The following is a 23,192-nucleotide window of genomic DNA, read 5'->3' on the forward strand; positions in this document are numbered from 1 at the left end:
CAACATTACAAACTAAATACCAACACCCCCCCAAACATTTTGGAAAAATGTAAACCAGCTACTAAAATCCACCCAAAAGGCTACCCCCAAACCAACCACCCCTGAGACTAAAGTTCCCATCGAAACACAATTCGTCTCTCACTTTGTCAACTCAATTCTATCCTTAGTATCACAGGACAGTTCCTTCCTCACTACCCCCCCAACACAAATAACACTAATACAAGCTTTACCCTCAAAACAGTTTCCACCACTTCAATCAAAAGCATGCTCTTCAAACTAAAAACCTCATCAACAGCAGCCGACCTACTCCCCAGCTATTTCTTGAAACACACAGCAGATGCTGTTGCTATCCCAGTCTCCACTCTCATAAACAGATCAATTGCTGAAAACTATGTACCCAAACTCTGGAAAATATCCTATGTTACACCCATACATAAAGGCAGGACCTCCACTGAACTTAATAACTACAGACCCATTGCTTTCCTCTCCCCCCTGGCCAAAATCCTAGAAAAATGCATCCATACCCAGATGCTAAACTATCTACTAGACAGTAACATCCTGTCACTTACTCAGCATGGTTTCAGACCTGCCCATAGTACCACTACAGCCCTCCTCTGCTTCACAGACACAGTAAACCATCTCAAAAATGAAGGCCTACAGGTGTCAACTATTTTTTTGGATATGTCCAAAGCGTTTGACACAGTCTCTCACCAAATCCTGCTAAACAAACTAAACCAATATCACCTATCAAATTCCACTCTTACCTGGTTCCAAAGCTACTTAACCGACAGGTACCAAGCTGTGAAATGGGAAAATTCTCTCTCTCCTCAGCTGCCTATAACTATAGTAGTCCCGCAGGGTTCTATCTTAGGACCACTACTATTCACAGTCTTCACAAATGACCTCCATACGTCCACACAGCATGCATCTATCATTCAGTATGCAGATGACACTACCTTAATCTGTGCTGCACAAAACATTCCCACCCTCCTGCAAACATCTCAACTAGCATTCTCTGACATTGAAAACTACCTTACCAAAGCCCAACTTATCCTCAATCCAAAGAAAACTCAGCTTATGATTATAATCAGTTCTAACAAAAACACTAACAGTCAATTCACTATCTACTCCACAAATGCTACTCCAATCGCTCCAGTGGCACAGGCTAAGCTATTGGTAATAACCATAGACTCCCACCTAAAATTTCATAGTCATCTCAACTTAACTATTAAAAAAGTACATGCCAAACTGGGGTCACTCTACTGTATCAAACCATTTCTTGCCAACAACACAAGATCAGCCATTGCTCGCTCCCAACTTCTATCCACCCTACTCTATGCATCTCCCATTCTGACTAATCTCAACAAAACTGAACTAAGCAAAATGGAAGCCTGCTATAACAGAATTGCCCGCTTTGCTGCAAATTGCTCATATAGAACTCATCACTGTACTGCTTTGAGATGGCTCCACTGGCTTGAACTGCCCAACCTCCTAACCTACAATCAGCTCTGCCTCTGTCATTCTATCTATTACCTCCCCAATAAGTGTCCTGCCCTCAAAAACCTAGTACAGCATCACTCAGCCAAAAGGCCTCTTAGATCATCAAGCAAACTACTACTAGAAGTCACCAACAGCTAGAATAGCTTTGGAGATGCACCATATAGTAGTTCAATGGCTAAAAAATGGAACTCTGTCCCCACTAGCATTCAAAACACATCATCCAAAGCCTCCTTTAAAGACCTCAGCAGGCAACATCTCAAGCAAAGTTGGCAGTGCCATGATTGCTCCCCAGGCTAGTGAAAGCAGATAACATATACATACTAAATCAAGAGTACTTGATAATAGTTTTCAATCTTACTCACAAACACTGGCTAATCTACAATGTATGTACTGTACCAGTGTACTATATATGTATTCTACCTATGTTCCAAATTTCAGTTGTACACCACAAATCTATTAATTACCTTTATTTTTAAAATTAATATTTTTTTGTTTGTTCTCCACTGTAACTGTTGAAGTGCCGCATACCACTGTAAAAACATGTCTCTTGTAATTTGTGTGTATACTGATCATGTCTAAATAACTAAATGTGTCTGTAATTTTTCTTTGTGGAGCTTTTCTCCCTGGGCCTCTGCTGAAAAAGGGCCGTTTCGGCTCAGTCAGACACCCCCCGGTTAACAAATGTAAAATAAAATAAATAAAATAAAATAAATAAATAACTTGCATTCAGTACAATGGACAATGGGCTGAACTTGGTATTTGACAAATTTGATATACCAGGGCAGGTTATGTCAGTCAATGGTCCACAGTTTATGTTCCAGGAATTCAAATCTTTTGCCCTGGAGTGGGAGCATGTGCACATCATATCTAGTCTAATGCACCTAGATTCCTGTGGTGATGTGATTCAGTTAGTTAAAAAAACATAAAGAACAAAAAAACTGAGAAGGGCCACAAATAATACCTAGATACAAACGATGCAAATGTCAGTTTGCATACACACAGTACCTGTAGTCTATTGTTAGTATCAAAGTTCGATGTTTCACACTGTCCAGCTTAAACGACCAACAATAAGCACGCCTTGCTTATCAAGCGAGGTTATAAAAGAAATATTTTCAAGATACAGTTCCAGCTATTCAGCTCCAAGCTCAAATGGGCAACCGAAGCTGCTCACAAATAGTCCTGATAATGTTTAAAATGTAAACCTCCATCTAACAATGCTTGTACAACATCAACTCCAAAGACAAGCGTTAGGCGGATTCTAAAGTAAATTGTTTTTATTATAAAGAACGGCAAGCGCTTTCGACATAAGTCTTTTTCAAGCCAACAAAACAGGAAGACACATGCTTTATATTTACATCAATTGTGATGTCATTTCCTATTAAAAATCTTAAAGTCATACTCTCAGCAGAAGTTCATCTAAATCAACTATGTATGTGCTTTGAATGCAATTACCATATTTAACAGTCGTGCACATGATATTAGATTTCTCTGCAAATCAATCTATATACGACTGTAATACATATACTAAAAATTATTTAAAACTTTAAAAAACATTTGGAATATTTAAGAATAAAGTTGTAATAACTAGCATGCTACCTTCAAAGGTGCATGCTGTACTTTATGTTCCAAAAAATTAAAGTGGAATGTCTACTGAACTATTTACAGGACTTTTCACTCAAACAATATATCCAAATATTCCTTTGCATAGAAATGCAAATTCCCTATGGCAATCCTATGCTATTTAGTATGGTATAAAATTTAAAACAATTATATAATTGCACGTGTAAAACATGTAAAAATTTTTTATAAAAAATGTTTCCCCTATCATAATAATAATATTGTTAGTAGTGGTAATAGTATTATATCTACTAATTTACAGAATAATAGGTAGTATAACATATATCCCTTAGATCACTGGGTAATCAAATCATTTAGTTTAAACTGCCTATATTTATATAATATATACACACATTTAACATACAAACTATAATTCAAAAAATAATTCACAATATATAAAATATAACTGGTGCCAACATGTATTGTGAACATTTAGTTTAAAGTGCCTATATTTAATATATGCACATTTAACATGCAAAATATAATTCAAAAAATAAATAATTCATAATGTATTGAATGTAACTTGTACAATCATATATTATGGGAAGACAACCCATTATGAAGCAAAAACTGTCTTTGCTCTCTAACTGGCAAATAAAGGGGACGTGCAACATTTAGTACATAATATGGAATATACACCATATACCAAGGTATACTATATGAGGAGACCAACATTTTAATAACCAATGCTATCATATTCTCTGCCTTACAAGTTAGAGGGAAAATCCCACTTGCAGACGGTAGGTTCTATACCGGTTATGTGTCAATACCTAGGGTCCCATTTGCCATAGAAAATTAGCTAGTGATTCACTATGCTAGTGGATCTGTCAGCTATAGATAGTCAGTAGTTTAAGGCTATAAGACTATCTTTTTAGTTTTCTAGCTTTTAAGGTAGGTTTTATTGAAACTCTATCATTTATACCTGGTTCTCGATCCGCCCTCAACCTAATTATCCACTTGGATTCCTTTTGTTCTGTCTCATTGAGAACATCTCCACATCTAATAGTCACCGGATTTATTTGAATTACTTGAAATTTAAAATTATGTTCCGTAGAGGTACTCCCAATATGTTTAGACAGAGCATTTCTAGATGAGGCTATCCTGATATGGTAGAGGTGTTCTCTAATTCTATCCCTCAGCCTTCTATCTGTCTTGCCTACATAAAATGCGGCACAGCTGGTGCAGGTAGCCAAGTATATCACGTGCTTAGTATCACATGTTGCTGCTGCTGAGAACTCAAATTGTTGCCCTGTTACTGGGTGTACAAATATGTTAGTCTCTTTAACAAATTCACAATAATTACATCTTCTACATTTTTTAGTTGCACCTTGGGTCCTATTTACAGTCCTATTATTTAGCCTGTCCGGTCCACAAAGCATCCTATGCAGATTTAGTTTATTCTTATATGTAAAACGAGGAGATATATCTAATAAAGCTGAGATGTTAGGGTCAGTTAATAAGATGTCCCAATGTTTACTATATATACCTCTAATATCTTTTAAATCTTGTGTATAAAAGAGTGGCACCCTAACTGGACAATTCATACTACTAACCAAAGGTATGACCTCTGCCTTGCTTTTTCCATTCATAAAATAAGGTTGTGCCCTATCATTCCTCAGATTCTCTATCTCCGAGAGGCTTGCATCAATTTCTTCCCAACTATATGACCGATTCAGGAATTTCCATTTAAGTTCATTAATTCCTGTCTGAAATCCTTGCTGATCTGAACTTAACCTGGATACCCTCATTGCTTGGCCCTTTACAATATTGCCAAATATATGATTCGGATGCATGCTACTCCGATGTAAATATGTATTCCTATAGCAGGTTTTCCTATGTATACCTGTATTTAATAAACCATTTGGTAGACTCTGTACAAATACATCCAAATATGCTATACATTCATATGACTTAGTCATGGTAAACTTTAAATTTTCTGTAGTTGTATTCATATTTTGATTCAATTCCTCTAGTAGTGCTTCTTCAGCTTTCCAAACAAGAAAGAGATCATCTACGAAGCGTGTATAGATCAGGGCATTATCTTTAAATTTACTCATTTTGAATAAATACTCCGTTTCCCAATCAGCCATGACTAGGTTGGCGTAGCTATTGGCACATGAAGTGCCCATAGCTACGCCATCCCTTTGTAAATAAAATTGATTGCAAAAGGTAAACACATTGTTCATCAGAACTATTTCCATGAGTTCACAAATGACTTCTATTTTGCTATCTGTATACGTACCATCTTTCTTTAAACATCTCCTGATACTAAGTATACCTTCTTTGTTAGGAATGGTTGTAAAAAGGGACTGGACGTCTAATGTAACCAAAATGTCCCTTCCTTGCTTATATGTACTAAAGGTTTTTTCATACAAAAGCATCAAAAATTGTTTAGTGTCCTTTAGAATGTACTCAACCCTATCTACTATGGGCCTCAGTAGATGTTCTAAATACAGAGAGATGGGCTCAGTGACCCATCCTCTTCCAGCCACGATAGGTCTCATTGGTGGATCTGTTTCATGTTTGTGTATTTTTGGTATACCTTGTATACATGGAATAGTTGGATGTTCAACATGGAAATATTTATATAATTCATCATTGATCTTACCTTCGTATAACATATTTTGCAATTCACTCTCAACATCATTAAATATTTTATCCACAATATGCTTATTAATCTTTTTATAGAACCTATCTTCACCTAACATTTTATTCATACTGACTATATATTTTTTCCATGTCCATTATGACAGTTGGTCCACCTTTATCAGCGGGTCTAATCATAATATTCTTATCATTTTTTAATGTCTTTAGGGCTCTTCTTTGTATTGGTTTAAGATTACCTTGCCATTTCCTACTCTGGTTAGTTCTTTCATTCTCATGTAGGTCATTTTCCACCAATTTGGAAAAAGCATCAATAAGAGGATGTAAAGACGGAACATATGTGCTTGGTTTTTTAAAAATGTGCTGATCACTTCTACTATTCCCCATTTCGAGCTTTAGTTGTAAATTTCTTGTAAATAATTTCAAATCTATAATGTTGTCCGAAATTTCACTCCTGTTAGAGGGAATAAAGCTAAGTCCTTTCTCTAACACGTATGTTTCATCCTCAGTTAGTACTCTATTGGATATATTACATATTAGGGATTCTTCCCCCCTTGCCACATCGTTTTCAGAGTGGGGCCTGCATGGTGGAAATCTGCTATTCTTTTCTTTGGTCGCCCTCTGCTCATCGAGCGGTCTCTCCCACCCCCTCCTCTCCAGTGGTCCGCAATGGGGAAAGGGGCTGTATGATGAATGTCAGTTTTAGGTGAAGCCTCTCTGCTAATTATATTGTCTGTGCTAGTTGTAACAGACTTATCTGTTCTAACTACATCTATGTGTTCACATATGTCTACTCTGGTATTGGCATCTTCATACACTGAGATATCATGTACTGTGGTCATTGGGGAGGCACAGATCTCATTGTTAGCCTCACTATGAATTTGAGCTGTAGTTACTACTACATTCCTCTTATCAACATTCTTTTTAAATTTCTCAGCTCTATTGGTGTTGCTTACATCCAAACTAGGATTAATAATATCTATGTGCTATATATAATATATATGTGCTTATTGTTGGTCGTTTAAGCTGGACAGCGTGAAACATCGAACTTTGATACTAACAATAGACTACAGGTACTGTGTGTATGCAAACTGACATTTGCATCGTTTGTATCTAGGTATTATTTGTGCTGTCTGCATAAGTGGCCCTTCTCAGTTTTTTTGTTCTTTACATTTCGTTTATACGTGGAAGGACCTTTCGTGGTGTGTTTGGTAGCATTTTTTGAGTTAAAAAAGCATGCTAAACACAACTTATTAGGTTCATAGGTTCATAGATTAGTACTATCATATAGACAAAGGTTTATCATTGTCTTGGAACAAAGAAATATGTCATTTTCAGCTTTGGGATGTCAACCACATCCGTTTTTGGTGAGCAGGCCTAAGCAAACCTTATTAAACTATTTTCTTTATTAGCACTAGATAGTAAACACCCAGAATAAAGGCTACTGCAAAGAATACTGATAAAAAAGAATTATTACTGAAAAAAACAGCAAATAGTTTCCCAGTTGTATGGGTGAGAGAAAGGGTAGAATCATGCTGGATCAGAATGTTGAGCAGAAATTGCAAGATCAAGACAAAGTAGTTGCTCATCTGTCATAATGCATGTTGTACCAAGGGGTGACATGCCTTTGTTACAGATATAATCAGTATTTTGTTAAAGTTACTAGAATAGGTTACAGAAATATTGTCAATAATGAAGGACAGAACTTGACAATGTCTGTCATGAAGTCTTTCAATGGCTTAATTGCTGCTGCTAAAATCCATACCTAACCACGAAAGAGATTTGTATCAGCTGAGTACCGAATATGTCACTGAGAGTTGTGATGGGCTGAAACAATTGAATCCCAACAACATCATGGGTCTAGAGACTACAGTTATTGTGCTAGGTATGGTAGAGCAGTAAAGCGACCACAAAGATTTCAAATAGTGTATCGTTCATAACATGGTTAAATGTATTCGTAAATATTTTATTGTTAAATTCTCGTAATCTACTAATTTAATAGTAGTTTAGCTTTTTCTGCAATGTAGTCTTGAAAACAATTTCTACATAAGCCATTTCTTCATTTTAGGTTAAAACAGAATGTCATATACTTTGTATAAGAGGTGCTGTAGCTTGAAAAGTACTAAACGGTCTTCAGTATGAGTCACATGACAGGTCTGGGTTCTGCATACAGGAGTAAAATCAGAACCCAGATGTGTCCCATGACAATTCACATATCTGACATATTTATAAATATTCTGAGTAAACTTCCCATAAGTAGGAATGCATTGTCCTAGGTAATTTTAATTACCCAATGATTAACTGGGGGACCTATACCACTAACACGGGATATTCTCATAAGCTCTTAGGTTTAATAAACAAAAACTCCCAGGACTGTTTTGTTAAAGAACATATTAGAGAACAGAATATACTTGACCTGTCTTAACAAACTTAGCATCTGTATGTACCATCCCTAAAGTTTTTTCCTCACTGGTCAAATCAGAGCACATACCAGTAACTTTCTCCTTCAGAATCTCAAACCATCAGCATCAGGTATCACAGAATTCAAGGACATCAACTATGTAAATCTCCTACAATTCTATGATGAAGTCTTTAAATCTGAGTGCAGTGATATGCTGTAAAATGGCACCAAGCTAAACATCGAAAAGAACAACATTGTACCATTTAGTTGTACCCCATAGTTCCAGCTTGTAGCATAGATAACACACCACTTCAAAATGAAAATGTCATAAGAGACCTGGCACATGGGTGGACTGCTTCCTTATAGTTGGCCCTCACATTATAATGCTGGTTAGGAAATACTTTTGCCTTGCAAAGCTCATAACAAAAAGTATTTCTTCTCACCTTCTTGTACTTTGCTTAGATTAGACCCGTCATTGAATACATTACCTTCTTTGGGATGTACTTTAGTAAGCATATCAAACACTCACAAAGACCTCAGATGTTTGTACCTAAATAGATGAAGGACCCAACAGATTAGAATTTCAAAGAAGGACTGCAGGCATTGTCCCATCATTCATTTTCATGCAGATTCCCTTGGGGAGACTTTTGTCTTGTTTGTTGAGGCATAAGGGATCCAGTAGTTCAAATACTCTTACACCTCAATAAATCAAGCAGTCCTACTAACATTAAAGCCAGAAATCTATCTCCACTCCAGTAAGTAAATAAGACTAAGAGGGGGGATAGATTTATCATGCAGCACCTGCCCCTTCTCATGAACAAATTTCCGATCCAAGTTTACCATTAGAACACACAACTGCCTTTAAAAAGGAACTGGACAACTCAGTGGAAGTTTGTACATTCTCTCCTGCTGTAACTGGCCTAGACCTGCTTGAAATTAAACACAAGGCCTGAGTTGTACTGGTAGGGTGGAAATGACCTTGAGGCACAGTTGTCTTGTAAATCCTGTAATACTATGATCCTGTGTGGGTGTTTTCAGTGCATCTCTGACATCCTGAACTGTATAGCAAAGCCTTTCTCTTCCATGTGTGGCACACTGAATACATTTCACATGCTCTGCATAGCTAGTTTTGAAGACCATACCATAGCTATAAAAAGACTTACAGATGATCAATAAGCAGTATGTTCCTTTGTCTGTTGCATCTCTTCACTTACCAGTAATAAACCCTGTAAAGGTATAGCAGTGTTCCAGTCTTTCCATTGTTGATTAGCCAATTGAAATGAATGATTAATTAAGACATGGATAATACATGATACTATGAATGTTAATTTACCGATACTTGCATGCTTCATCAAGACTAAACTGGCCACAGTTTTATCTGTATGAACAAATTTGTCATTTATACCTGCAAACATTATAGAGAAGACATTTGTTCTTTTTTAAATAAAAGAAGAATGTCACATACTAGGTATGTGGGCATTATAGCTTTAAAAGTACTAAGTCGTCTTCAGTTTGGGTCATATGACTGGTCTGAGTTCTACAGACTGGAGTTAAAAGTAAGTGAGTTGGCATCAGATTCTCTGTATTCAATGCATCTTTGCCGTTATGAACTGTACAACCAATCCTTTCTCCTGAACATCATCAAGACTAACTTGGCCAAAGCTTCATGTAGATAAAACAAATTAGTCAAAGGTTCACCCTAATGAAGTACACTGTAAAAAGCACCCATACACGCCTATGTCCATCCACTTCCACTATGAGTTGACAAAAGTAAATGTACTGAGGTTTGGAATCACCAAACTGCATTCACTGGAAAAAAATGCAGCCCCAAAACTTTTTTTTGAAAATTTTGAAAATGTTTTGAAAATGTTATTGCAGAGGGCAAGCCCCCACACCCCAAACACGTGTATACCAACTGCACAGTCACACCAACTTGAAGAAATGGGAAATGCTTCCATAATGGACATCAGTGCCAGTACAGCTCACTGACAGTGATTTGCTATGGAGGAACTTCAGTTATTGAAGAGGTGAATCTCGTGCAACTCCCTCCACCAGGAGGGTAACGTTTACCTCCAATGGTTACACATTCACATAGAAAAAAATATCTCAAAACTTTGAATCACTTTTGTGCATAACTTTTAGTGATTTCATATATGAAAAGCAGTCAGGGAGTTTAAAAACACTGAACAGAATCAATGAGCTTAAACTTGTGCACTTTACAATTGACTAAGTGTAGGTAAACCTAATGTGCCATGCTGATCAGGTGGCCAAATCAGGCTGCTTCAGTAAATTTCAGTAGGACAGCTAAGACTTAAGACTAAACCCAGTTATTTGGATAGATTGTTCTGGGAATGTAGCACTGCTACTGTGCCAAAGCTTCTACTACTTCACTACTCTTTTTTTTTTTGAAACAATAGTTACAGTAAGTTTATTCACCACTAAAAGCTGTAAAACTAACAATTTGAATTGATCTGAAGAACTGTTCTCTTAGACATGTAGATGAAAATCATGTCTGCTCATTTTTCTCTGTTGAAATTGAGTAGGTTGTTAGAAGTCATACATCAGTATCCAAAATGTTGTGATCTGTAGCAAAAAAGTTTATCCTACTGGTGGACAAATCTTGACCTTTCAAGCTTAGACTGCCCAAGCTTCAACTGCTGATAATTGGACTTTCTCCATAGGAAATCACTGTCAGCCAGTTGTGCAAGGTATGATTCCCTTTTTTGATGGAATTTCCCACTTGTCCAAATAGGTGCAACCTCTGAGTTGCTTTATATACATTTGGGGGTGTTAAGGGAGTGTCTCCCACACTGGGAGGTGCAAGGGGCTTTGGTAAGATATTTTGGGTGAATACAGTTCTGGGATTCCAATCTCGAGTGTATTTGATTTAATCCACTGATAGTGGAAGCAGCAAAAAGAATGCTAAGTCATATCATAAAGAGCAGATTGAGTTAAACTAAGCATGTTTCTGGTTTCTTTATAGTTATGGTTGGGGTCTTAAAACTGCAGATGGCAGCTTATCTGCAGTGTGGGTAACACACTTTTAATTTTACTGAACAGACTGCAAGCATCATAAAAAATTTTCAGGGGCGTCTCTCACTACAAAGCAAAATTGTACACCCTTTAATGTCTTGTAATATGTAAACATTTGAACTGTACAGTAAAGCATATTTGTGGCAATGAAGCTTCTTCACCAAAACAGTCCTTGTTTCTTCTGGAAGTCCTGTCATTTTCCCTTTCCGCTTCTCCTCATGTTTGCATACAACATTTCACTATAAGAATGACAATAAGAGAATAAAAAAAATCTGAACATAAAAGTGAGCTATATAGCAATAACCCAAGCCTGGGTGTGGGTAATGCGGGATTTACCCATGGTTGGCGTGGTTTGGTCCCGAGGGCGAAGCCCGAGGGACCAAACAAAGACAACCGTGGGTAAATCCCGCATTACCCACACCCAGAAGTGGGTTATTGCTATTATACTATGACATTATTTATGAAAAGAAATAATTACTTTTCTTAAATAATGGCATTGTATAATGCCTCTTTGCTGCCCTTCCGAAGCTGGCTGGTATCCGCGGCAGTTCTGATGTACTGCGCATGCCTATGCAGTACATCAGAGCTGTGGCCAAAAGCAACGGAGAAAGCAAGATCTCTGTTGTTTTTTACTGTTTCGCTATGTTAAATGGGTTTAACATAGCGGGACAGCTTTAAAATAAGCAACGGAGATGTCCACACTGTGTCGCTATGTTAAACTCTTTTAACATAGCGAGACAGTGTTTTAAAAGAAACTTATACAAATGGAAAAAGTCCGGGCGACCGGACCTTTTTCCATTAGTATAAGTTGATTTACAACATGCACACTGGCTAATCAGCGTGCATGTTTTGGAATATTAATGGGGGGGGGGGGTCATGGTATTATAGTCCATTTTCCATGAGAGTTTTGCTTAATCTCACCATTGTTTTTTCGGTCTGTTTATTCTGTTGCTTTTCAGGACTTTCTCAAGCATAAGTTATTTAAGTTTTTAAATAACAGACTATACTATTAAACAGTTTATTTGACAAACATTTTTATAGTAGGCACACATTTGAATGTGCTATATGCTTTTTCTACATATGTCTAGTGTTATATTTCACATTTTATATGTTTGACTTTAAAAAAATGTTACATATTAATAATTAGATGGATAGACATTTGATTGGTTTACTTATTAATAAAATTTTGTATTTAAACCTGACTGATTTACTGGTCATTTCCGAAGAAATTTGTTGTGATTTAAACGAAAGAAAGCACTTAACTTTTCATGTGTGTGGACGGTCATTATTTTGTCTTTTTTTCACATTTTTTTCTAAAGTTATGAGTACAGTGCAATAACTTTTGGGGGAATCAGAAAGTTCTATGTGATTTAAAAAATAATTGTAACTTCAGAAATTGTTTCAGAAAAGAAGCAATATGAAAACATTGTTTAATTTGTGACAATCAGTGATAATCCAGTATGATACAGCATTCTGCTTCTATATAAAATGACTCAGTGGTTGAAGTATAGATTCCACCCTGAAGATCCCATGTGGAGAAAAGTGCAGTTGTGTATGTTTAACTTACCGGATTAGTAGATGTTCAAATAATGACTGCTGCAGTAACCTTAGCTATATGTGGTATACCCTGCCAATGATGTAGCAGCCAGCCATCTTTCTAAGCTTCAGTGCACCTTCCACACACTCAAACTATCAAGCAGCTCATACTGAGCTGACTAAAAGACAGCTTTGGGCACACAGCCCTTCAGAGTTTTCCTGCCAGCAGAGAAAAAGAGGCTAAGCCCTGACAGGACATTGCTAGGACTAACAAAAAATAAATGTCCATACCATGGCATAAAAAGTGTACAAAAAAAAAGAGGAATGGAGGAAGGGACTAGCTACTGCAGCAGTGATCATTTGAGCATCTATTATTATGGTAAGTTCAACTTGCATAACTGTACTATGTTCTTCATATTGATCACTGCTTCAGTAGCCGTAGCAGAATGGGTACTTTACAATACCTATATTTGGGAAGTAGAAAGAGAAGATCCCAGAAGGCCCTGGAGAATTGGTGGGGATTCTTTCTGAATCTCCAGAAATACCCTGGATATTACTGGAAAGGCATACAGGAACATTCCTGTCCAAAGAAAAGGCATCTGTCTTCCAGGCCTTCTTACATGGAGTCTTGGAACAAAGTTTTGTTGGTTGATTGTTCAGAGAGGAGGCAAAGAGTTCTATTTGAGGAACTCTCCACAGATGGGTCAGATCTCGGAAGACCCCTGATCTAGCTTCCATTCATAAGAGTCTACCCTGGTCCTGCTCGGCTTGTCTGTCACACAGCTTTGATATGATGGAATATATGATTCCTGTAGACTGAAATTGTGCTCTTTAGCTAAATCACATGTTTACATGGCTAGCTTGGCTTGTCTGTCACACAGCTTTGATAAGATGGAATATATGATTCCTGTAGACTGAGATTGTGCTCTTTAGCTAAATCACATGTTTACATGGCTAGTCTGCAAATGGAATATGATTTGGTTCCTCCTTTATTGTTGATGTACCGCATGACTGTTGTATTTTCTGTAACCACTTGAACAAGGCAAGCATTTCCTTAATATTTATGTGCTTGCATCTGTTCTTTGTGTCCCACACCCCATGGACTCTTATCCCTCCTGAAACTGCTCCCCAAGTAAAGTCAGAAGTGTCTGTGGTGACTGACTGCTTTGCAGCAGGGAAGGAGAAGGGAGACCTGGATTTAAGGATATCTTTTGTCCCCACCAAAAAAAAATATTTTATGACAAACTCCAGTACTTGGATCTGAAAAGATAAAGGGTGTTGATGATGGGACCAAAGTGATTTCAGATGCCACTGTATCTTTCTAAAATGGAGGCCTGCTAGGGCTATCATGAGACTCATAGATGCCATTAGACCCGACATCCTCAGGTATTCCTTTGCAGTGACCGAAGTCTGAGTGGAACACCTTAGAAATAGATCTAAATAAAGATCTATTTTTTTCTTTGAACTGAGTTATCTAGTTGACATCCCAGGAACAAAATTGTGTGTTAGGAAGTCATGAAAGGCTTTTGAATATTCTCTTGGAAGACAGAGAGAGAGAGAGAGAGAGAGAGAGATTCTTGACATTTTGAAAAAGACCCTGCAAAGATAAGCAAGTCATCTAAATACTGAAAAATGTGGATACTCTGTAGCCTGCAATGAACTATAACTGGAGCTAGACACTTTGTGAGCACTCTTGTTGCACTGAATAGTCCAAAGGGCAAGGCAGTGAACTGTTAATGTGATCCAGAGACACAAAACTTTAGGAAACACCTGAAGCCTTGAATAGTAGGGATGTGATGATAAGCATCTTTTAAGTCTAGTGTTACCAGGAAACTTAAAAGAGGAAGAAAAGTTAACAGGTTGTGAAGTGACATAATTTTGAATTTGGGCATTATCGCAAACAGGTTTAAGAAAGAAAGCTCTATAATTGGTCTTCAAGCATTTTCTTTCTTTTGCATTAGGAACATCTATGAATAAAACCCCTTCCACACCTGGGAAGGAAGAACTGGTTCTATCATTCCTTGGGACAGCATGTGATAAAAAACAGGTAGAAGCAAACAAGTCTGATCTTCAGGATGAGGAATGACCTTCTGGAAAGGAGGGATTTCCTCCCACTGCCATCTGTAACTCTGATGATTGATTTTCAGAACCTAATTTTCTGAAGCTATTTGTTGCCAAAGAGAAAAATGGACATTCAGACTTTCTGGAAGAGAAGAGGGGCCAGGGTGGGAGGGGGTCACAAGATCTCTTGAATAGCCATTCAGACTTGTTGGACTTTCCTTTTTTGCAGGTTTGAGACTTCTTTTTGGAACCCCCTTGCCACTTATTCTTAAATGTCTGTTTAGCCAATTTCTGTTGAGACCGTTTACTCTGTTTTTACCAAAATTGGATGAAAAAAAATAAAATAAAATCCCTTAGAGAGTTTGGAAAAGGAGGGCAGAAAAATCTTACTGAGTCCCTGGATCAATTTGCCCCTTTCATCACACTTTTGATCACCTCATCAGCAGAGGGGCCAAACACTAAATCTCTATCCAAGGGAGAATTTAAAATTTCATGTTTTGCATCATCTGATAAGTTTTGGGAATGCAGCCAAGCAAATCTCCTTAAAACAGTACCAGTGGTCATAGCCCTGTAAGAAGTATCAGCTGAGTCATATATGCACACACTGCAAACAATGAGTAGTGACCTGTGCAACAGAAGAAACTAAGTTATTTAAAGCAGATTTTTCTTCACAAGAAAAACCTGTAGACAGAACATTCCTCTTACATTCAGGATCAAAGTCTGACTTAAATCCTGAGCCATTCCCACTAAACTCAGTCCTAGCCAAAGAAATTTGAGGAGTAAATACATGATTGATTTTTTTGTTTCTTTTTGACAGGAAAAATGGGGTCAGCCATGTTAGTAACAGCAGCCACAGCTTCCCCAGGAATGGGTGCAGCATTCTGACACAACTGGGAGACTTCCACTGTACTATCTCTAAGGATCAACAAGAACAGATCTTTCTTGTCCAGTGAGGGACTCCAACAGCTGCAGAGGCAGTAAAGCTCTGAAGGGCTTCATGCACAGATTGTCTTTTAGTTGGCTCAACTCAAGCTGCTTGACAGTTTGGGCACAGGGAAGTTGCCCTTTTTGAAGCTGGACAGCTGTTATATACTTAGCAGGATATAACCCCTATAGCTAAGGCTACTGCAGCAGTGATCAATATGAAGAACATCTGGTTAGCATATTGCACTGTTTTGTCAGCATCTACTATTTATGAGAATTGTTTGAATGCAGAATATTGCTGGATTTTTTTTTTATCATGTGGTAGTTATGTATGTAGGCCTGTTATCACTGCTGCATCCGGCATTATGACTGAAAGTTAAGTGAAGTGGAAAATCCTTGACATTTTACAACTCTTTCTGTATATCTGGCAGAGGGCTGTATCCCACAAGGACTACATTTACTGAAACTTCCTGCATTTGCTGATGCATCCTGGAACTGAGGGTAGAATTTTAAAAGGTCCAAAAGGAAGTCACTATGGCATTTTTGAAATGTACTGTGCCCAAGCACTGCTGAAAAGGCAACATGCATAGAGAGACAATTAAAAAAAATCACAAAATCTTCTTCAGTCCCAGCATATCACCAAGATATGACATTAAACTGGCACATTTAAAACTCAAGTAATTTCTTTTGAACACAATATTACTGTGTGCAAATGTTGAAAGCAGCATTAATGGCTATAAAAGTGATTGTATAGTTGGGAAGGATAACAATGCTAAGAGGTATTACTGGTGCTGAAAACAATATAGAATCCATATCTGATTTCCCTAGTAATTTGTTGAGTCATAGTGCTACATACAGCACGAAGGGAGAAAACAGATAATGAGATTCCAAAAAGAAAAGTTGTATCAGGTGCTGAGGTCAAAACCAAGGAACTGGGAACAACAGTAACGCCAATATGATGCATAAGCAGCACTTTAACCTCCAATGAGCTGTCGGTATTAAGTATTGGGATGTCCTTTATACTTTTTACATATGTGAATCTGTGAATGATTTTTGTTATACCTAGATGTTGGACGGTTCTGTGGAAAGCTGAACTTTAAAGTATAGCTAAATTGTCTAGTGGTTTATTGCATTGGCACTACTATTTCATAATTGTGCACTTGATGATAAACAAGCATCTTTTACTCCCCTCTTTGTCTAGTTATAGAAGTTTTTGAAACTGTTGTAGTAGCTTACCTAGATAGCAATAACTCAGTGCTACATGGCAGTAAGAAGCTATAATTTAAGCCTGAACTAGTGGTGTATAGGGATAAATCCCTGACTACAGTCCAGCTAATCCAGGTTCAACATGGTGGAGGATGTGACATGACATCCTGGGAGGGGAGGAATGGTGATTCTGTCCTGGCTTTCACTGTTGCCTGATGACAAGGCATTGGCTGAAGACCAGTCCTAACATGACTTAGGAGGCCAATGCTAGGAAGATATGGGCATGGCCACCCAAGATGGTAATGTAGTAATGCTAGCAGCCCCTGATGGCACATATGCAGGATCATGCATACAAAGGCAAGAAGGCAATTAAGGCCCTTGCAGTGATGCAAGTGTTCATGTCATCAACAGAGGAATACGTAGGGTAAAAAATGAAAAGAGATCTCATTGTTGGAATGCCTGTGACATAACACAAGACCCCCATGCCTACCTGGATGATGCCACCTACTGTTAATGTTTGATCAAAAGGAGGATTGTAGGTCAACAGACATGGTGACAAAAAATGCTATAATTCAATATACGATTGTGGCAGGCTTTGACAAATTTAATAAAAAGGCAACACCATTGTAATTAACAGTCAATGATATAGATATGATAGTCATTCATAATACTCACAACATTTCTTATTTTATGTCTTAGGAGTTGGTCTTTAGGTTGTTAGGTTCTCTTGAGCGAACAAAATTGTTGCACTAATGCGAGTATCCTTTTTTTCTACTAGTTGGAGAACACCAACTGACAGGTCACAAGGTTGCAGTGAAAATCTTAAACAGACAAAAGATCCGCAGTCTGGATGTGGTTGGAAAAATCAAACGAGAAATTCAAAACTTGAAACTCTTTCGTCATCCTCACATAATAAAACTGTAAGTGCTATACATTAACTTCTTATATACAAAGACAAAAGTTTATTTAATAACTTATTTAGTTAGTTAATTAATTAACTTATTTATTGAGGCTTATTGCTTTAAACAAGTTTGATTTTTCTTGGCAACAACGCAACTTTTTTGTGAAAAACAGAAATATGGGAAATGATTTGCTTAAATTCATATCAGTCTCTAGCCACATATTTTTTTCCTTTATTTTCAAATATCAAAAAATGTAAACATTGCACCAGTTTAAGAACTGAATGCGCAATAATACCACACTAAGCAGTGCGACTCCAAAGCTCAGCCCTCGCTTTGCCATATGATCCCCACCACTCCAGAACCACTGGTTCTTTTTAGTACTTTCAGCTGGGATGTAAGCCTGATACTGCCCATCCCCATTCAAGTACCTGTGTCTGGTTGATTTTGGAGTTTAGAACTATAAGGTGAGAGGGTCAAAGCTCACCTGGTTCATTTTGTGTTCCAGTGTCCCTCAGAGTATAGCCATCGTAGAGGTGCGTAGTCAGTAATTAATACAAATGTCCCTCAAAATAAGTAGTACTTTAGGTTGTGAGAACCCATTGTGTGGCAACATGTTTTTTTCTCTGCCTCTCTCTCTCTCTCCCTGCCCCTCTGCCTGTGAATAATATCTCTCATCATCTCTGAGTTTTCTGTTGATATCAAAGGCACACTGTTCATAGTATCTGACAAGAATACACATATTTCTAATTCACAGGCATCAGTGTAGAGTATAAATTGAGTGGAAAAGTCTGGAGCTAGTAGTATTGGGCTTGAACACAGTATATTTTGTGGTTGCCTAAAGGCTTATTATCCTTCCGCTGTCCATGTAACCTTTAAGAGGGGTTTACCCCTGATTATGTCAGTCAAGGGGCAAGCAACTGTAGCAAAATAAGGACAGAAATTACTATAATAGTTAGCCAGACCAAAAAATAAGTCATAACCTTTTTGTTAGTGGTTGGTGTGGTCAAGCGTTGTACCACTTCAATTTTCTTAGCCTGTGGTTAATGTGTCATCCATTTTGACTTTAGGACATGACATGGGAGGCCTTTACTTCCTCTGCAAACACACTTGTTACAGAAACTTCAGTTTCTGTCTAAGACTTCAAAACATTTATGTGGTAGAAAAGTTCTGGTTTCTTTTTTCCCATTTGTCTCACCTTATAATTTGCCACATTTGTTTTTCTACATTGTGGTAAGGCTAGCCACTTGATGATGTATAATATGGCTCTAGGTGATTTGGTCAAGTTGACTAATATCACCAAACAGGTATAGGTATTTGTCAGTGAAAACTGGGTTGAGGACCTGGACTACTCTGACCTACACCAGGGGCCCATGCTAATAGTGGGAGGGGTGTATATGCCCCTATTGGCCAGTGCATGCCCTCCATAAGGCCCAGCAGGCCTGGGTCAATAACCTACTGGCCAGCCAGTGTCCAGTTGCCCAGCCTGGCTAACCTGGGATAGCTCTGTTGAGGTGAAAGCTGGACATAAAGACAATAAACCAATCAATTTGCCAAACATGAGCTAAGAATTACTACAGTCACTGTAGGTTCACTGACACATGCTGTTTGGAAATGGATGGCACAATGGTATGGAGGAGGCTAGACATCCTATGTATCCAGGAGACAAGATAGAAGGGCAGTGCATCAAAGGCACTTGGCCTGGGATACAGAGCCTATTTCTCAGGAGGAGGACAAGCTAGAAATCTTGTGGGAATTGTGGTAAGGGAGAGACTTCAGAAGGCATTGAAGGATGTCATCAGAATTAGAGACAGACTTATGGCAATCATACTTCAGCCTAATGATAAGGCAGTATTCATAATCTCAGCCTATGCCTCAGCATGGATGTGTTAGTGAGGAAAAAGTTCATTCAAACAGCAATTGTAGGACCTACTAGATAAAACAAGACAACATAAATTGGTGCAGATAATGGGTGACTTGAATGCATGTATCTGGGCAGACAGGAAAATATAAAAGGACTTCCTGGGTCCTCATGGGTGGTGCAACAGGAAAGGCTATTTTAGACTTCTGTCTAGCAAATGGCTTGTTAGTAGCCAACACATGGTTCAGAAAGAAAGACACTCACAATATCTCATACGAGTGGCCAACATGCAACTCAGGTAGACTTCCTCCTAGTAAAGAAAGGGCACTGGAGTATAATTAGTGATTACAAAGTCATCCTCAGTGAAACAGACATCCCAAAGCATAAACCACTGCTTGCCATAATCAGCTGCAAGCAGTGGTCAGAGAAGGCTCAAAGGTCAACAGAGACAAGGCTGAAGACATGAAAGCTAACCGGAGAGAAAACATAACAGTTGAAGAAATTACTCAAGGCTCTAGCACCTCAAGAAGAAGAAGAGGAAATAGGTGGAGTTAAAGAAGAATTTCATTACCTCAAAGCAGCATGAGTGAGGACTACAGAACAGATATGTGCCCAAGCTAGATATAGAAATAAGATACATGAGAAAAGCCGGTGGTGAAATGTACAAGACCAGAAAGTCAGAAAAAGAAAGAAGGAATGCAGGAAAAATTGGGGGATAGAATAGATGAACCAGGCTAGGAAGGAATACATTTTGGATAACAAAGACGCTAAGAAAGGAATTGCAGTAGCAAAGAACAAGGCATCAGAGCCACTTTGCCAGTTTCTGGAAAGCGAGTCAGTAGATAGCACAAAGAAACTATATCAGTTTGCAAAACAAAGACATTAATATAAAGAAGATTATCAGACACCCTTCTTAATGATGCCAGCAACAAACTGTTTAACACTCCAGAGGACATCAAAGGCAGAGGGAAAGAGTACTTTCAGCAGGTTTTGAATGCATAAAATCCCACAGAAGCTGTACTGCCCCAGACACAGCCTACAATCAGAAAAGAGGAGGAGTCCACCATAGAAGAAGTAAGAACAGCATTAATAAAAAATGAATTCAGGGAAAGCAGCAGACTTAGATGGACTCACAGAGGATTTGATAAAAATGCTGGGTGAGATAGGGGACAAATGCTTCCTGAGGGTACTCATAACAGTGTGGAAAGAAAGGTGTATCTCTAATTAAGTCTTGTGTTTAATTCTCTTGCAGAAAAGAGAAGATAAAAAACACTTTTTTTCAGTTTCTCCCATCCACTTGTCTAGCTTTCTGTAATATAGACCTTAAAGTACCGAAACTAGCCATTCTGTCTGATGGCAGTATACTGAAATGCTTTGCTGTTTCACTTTAAAAATTAACAAAAATTAGCAAAGTTCATGTATACTCATGTTATGAATGGGTTGCATTAGGCAGTAAGAAATTTTGGAGGAATTCTTTCTTTAGAAAAAAGTATTGCAAGTTTTTTTGCTGTGGGCTTTGTATTAAATCTTCACAGGGGCACTGCCTCAAGAAAATTTCCGGTTTCACTGATGACTATATTTAGTTTTTACAGTGTATGTGTAATGTCCTTTGTCCTGTCCCCCTTTAAATGACCACGCTACACACATAAAGACATTTGACAACCTTTTATTAAACTGTATTATACAGTGAACTATGTACAACAAAACCAATGTTAATTATCTTCTTCAGCAACGATGATCTCCTGGCTGTGTCACCACTCACCCTGGACAAACTTTACCTCAAGGCAGCGTACCAACTCACCCTGATACCTTCTCCACCGGGGCAGTGTACCTACTCACCCACATAAAGAGGCAGCGTACCTACTCACCTCACCACCATACCAAACCATAAACCAATAACCACCTTCTTTAGTGGGGGAACAGAAGAGGACAATCCTGTCCTTCTTCTCTGCCTCAAATTGCCCACATCTTCCATCCATATATAAAAGAGGAGGGTTGGAGGGCCACCAACTCAAAATGTGCCTACTTCATTTAATCCCAAACCCTTAGTACTGTCAGAAGTCCAACCTACTCCTACCTCACTTCCTTTTACACCTCCCTCTCTCCTTAACCCTTTCACCACCACAAACCCATTATCCTAACCAACTACAGTCCTTGCCTTTCTTTGTACCACTATACCCTCCCCACACCCCTTTACCCCCTTACTCAAGGGATCGGGACAACTTAGTTTGTCCCAAACTGCATTTGTTATTCTGTCTTAGGTGGGTTTTCCACAATTAGCAATGATATCAAAGGGTTTTTAAAAGCTGGGTTGGGTGCTGTCCTCTGACATTCTCTGCAGGATTTACAGAACTTATCTGTCCTTTATAACACCAGGCCTGTAAAATCTAGCTAACATGCCAGCCTTTGTCTTTTCCATTCCCACATATGCACCCAAAATTGTGTTGATATTCTCAGAGCAAATAAATTAGTCGTTATTTGCTTTTGTCTTCAGAGCAGACTGTTTCTTAGTTCAAAGTATAAGTACGAAGTTGTCTGTTCTCTTAATTCTTTCTCTATTTACTTTGTCTATATTTTCTGTAAATCTGCGTAGTATGTTGTCTGTCCACTGGTCTTTCGTGTAATTGACATGACTTACCTGCTGGTAGGCATAAACATCATTACTTTCTTCAGTATTTTGATGTGAAGTGAAGGTCATGGACCCCTCTCCTTTGAATACAGTGTGCAAAACATGTGGTAGACCCCCAAAGAAACGATTGGGGCATGTTTTTGCATCAAGAAAGATTGTCAAGAGAGATGTGGAGAACAGTGATGAAGTGGAACAGGTTAACAGTTTTCACACATACTTTTATATCAGGACAAATGATTGGTGTTATTAACTCTGGCAAGGTTTGTGTATAAGAAAGTTACAAGCATATCAAACAGGATATTGCACAGTTATTTTAACATGCAGGCCAATATAGATATGAAAGGCTATAATAAAAATGTGGGAGATGTGAGGCTTGCCAATATATGTAATTAGGACATGAATGTATTTGGAATGGATGTGTTTTTCATATCAACAACAGCAGACGTAAATCTGAGGGTGTCGTATATGTGTTGAAATACCCATTCAATAAATTGTGTATATGTAAAACCAGAGTCTATTGGAGTACATAGGGGATATAAGGAATCAAAGAACAACATGCCCAGTGGCTAGACATTTCATAGAGCAGCAACATGCAATGACGGAGTTAAAGTATACTGTTTTGTTACAGTGTGTACTATGTGCAAGATATAATAAGAAACAGTAGCTTTTACTTACAGAGGGTTATGTTAAACTGAAGTATTTAACTTGTAGTCAACATAGGCTTAAAGTGGAAATTACCTGGAATGTAGTTGTGTAAACTGTTTTAGTAGGATATGTTTCTTTAAGGAAATTATAGTTGCATGTTCTTAAAAGGCTATAAAGCTGAGGCGCTAAAACTGGACAAAGCCGACAATTGTGTCTTATTTTCTTGTTGCCAAGATTCAGTGTTACACATTTATATTTATTTAGAGCCTACCCTGC

General features: G+C 38.0%; 1 protein-coding gene across 1 annotated transcript in view; it reads left to right on the forward strand.

Moving 5' to 3' along the window:
- The window catches only part of PRKAA2 (protein kinase AMP-activated catalytic subunit alpha 2), a 715,862-nt gene that overhangs the window by 235,036 nt on the left and 457,634 nt on the right, over window positions 1-23,192 (forward strand). The window contains exon 2 of the mRNA XM_044085510.1: window positions 17,661-17,802. Within this exon, the coding sequence (XP_043941445.1) occupies window positions 17,661-17,802 (142 nt within the window). The remainder of the gene's footprint in view (window positions 1-17,660; window positions 17,803-23,192) is intronic.

Source organism: Protopterus annectens, chromosome 10.part0 (assembly GCF_019279795.1).
Source record: "Protopterus annectens isolate FY-2018-M chromosome 10.part0, PAN1.0, whole genome shotgun sequence".
NCBI lineage: Eukaryota > Metazoa > Chordata > Ceratodontiformes > Protopteridae > Protopterus > Protopterus annectens.